This window comes from Nanorana parkeri, unplaced genomic scaffold, assembly GCF_000935625.1.
Source record: "Nanorana parkeri isolate BGI_ZX_2015 unplaced genomic scaffold, ASM93562v1 scaffold2987, whole genome shotgun sequence".
Taxonomy (NCBI): domain Eukaryota; kingdom Metazoa; phylum Chordata; class Amphibia; order Anura; family Dicroglossidae; genus Nanorana; species Nanorana parkeri.
Genome location: NW_017309255.1, coordinates 79,310 through 80,324, shown reverse-complemented (window position 1 = coordinate 80,324; position 1,015 = coordinate 79,310). Strand labels below are relative to the sequence as shown.

Genomic DNA, 1,015 nt, shown 5'->3' with positions numbered 1-1,015 from the left:
CGCAATTTTAAAGCTTGACATGTTTGGTGTCTATTTACCCGACGTGACCTGATCTTTAATATTTGACCAAAAAACTGGGTAATAATAAATGTTTCCTAACAAAATGTTACTAAAAACGTTTTTTTTTCAAAATTTTCAGTAATTTTTCCTAATTATAATAAAAAATAAAACCCGTAGCGGTGATTAAATACCACCAAAAGAAAGCTCTATCTGTCCCCAAAAAATGGTATAAAATTCATCTCAGTACAGCGCTGCATGACGGAATAAACGTCAGTCAAAGTATCGCAGCGCTGAATACTGAAAAATGGCCTGGCCAGGAAGGGGGTCTAAACACCTGGTCTTGAAGTGGTTAACCCACATGACCGCAGACTCCTCCCACATGTGCCCCCGTCTTACCCACATGACCGCAGACTCCTCCCTATGTGTTCCCTCCTTACCCACATGACTGCAGACTCCTCCCACATGTGTTCCCTCCTTACACACATGACCACAGACTCCTCCCCATGTGTCCACTCCTTACCCACATGACTGCAAACTCCTCCCACATGTGCCCGTCTTACCCACATGACAGCAGACTCCTCCCACATGTGCCCCCGTCTTACCCACATGACAGCAGACTCCTCCCCCATGTGTCACCTCCTTACCCACATGACTGCAGACTCCTCCCCCATGTGTTCCCTCCTTACCCACATGACTGCAGACTCCTCCCACATGACTGCAGACTCCTCCCCCATGTATCCCCTCCTTACCCACATGACTGCAGACTCCTCCCCCATGTGTCCCCTCCTTACCCACATGACCGCAGACTCCTCCCCCATGTATCCCCTCCTTACCCACATGACCGCAGACTCCTCCCCCATGTATCCCATCCTTACCCACATGACTTCAGACTCCGCCCTCTGTGACCCCGCCCCGTATGTGCCATCACCTGTTTTATCTCATCAGAACTTTTGTCTTTCACCAAATCCAAGTTCAGGACGGAGCTCAGCGCCTGTGAGGACGACAAACCATCAAT

The 1,015-nt window shown here is 49.0% G+C and overlaps 1 protein-coding gene across 1 annotated transcript in view; it reads right to left on the bottom strand.

Moving 5' to 3' along the window:
* The window catches only part of ATPAF1 (ATP synthase mitochondrial F1 complex assembly factor 1), a gene marked incomplete at its 3' end in the record, with an annotated part of 7,682 nt that overhangs the window by 3,321 nt on the left and 3,346 nt on the right, over nucleotides 1-1,015 (bottom strand). The window contains exon 2 of the mRNA XM_018574481.1: nucleotides 929-991. Within this exon, the coding sequence (XP_018429983.1) occupies nucleotides 929-991 (63 nt within the window). The remainder of the gene's footprint in view (nucleotides 1-928; nucleotides 992-1,015) is intronic.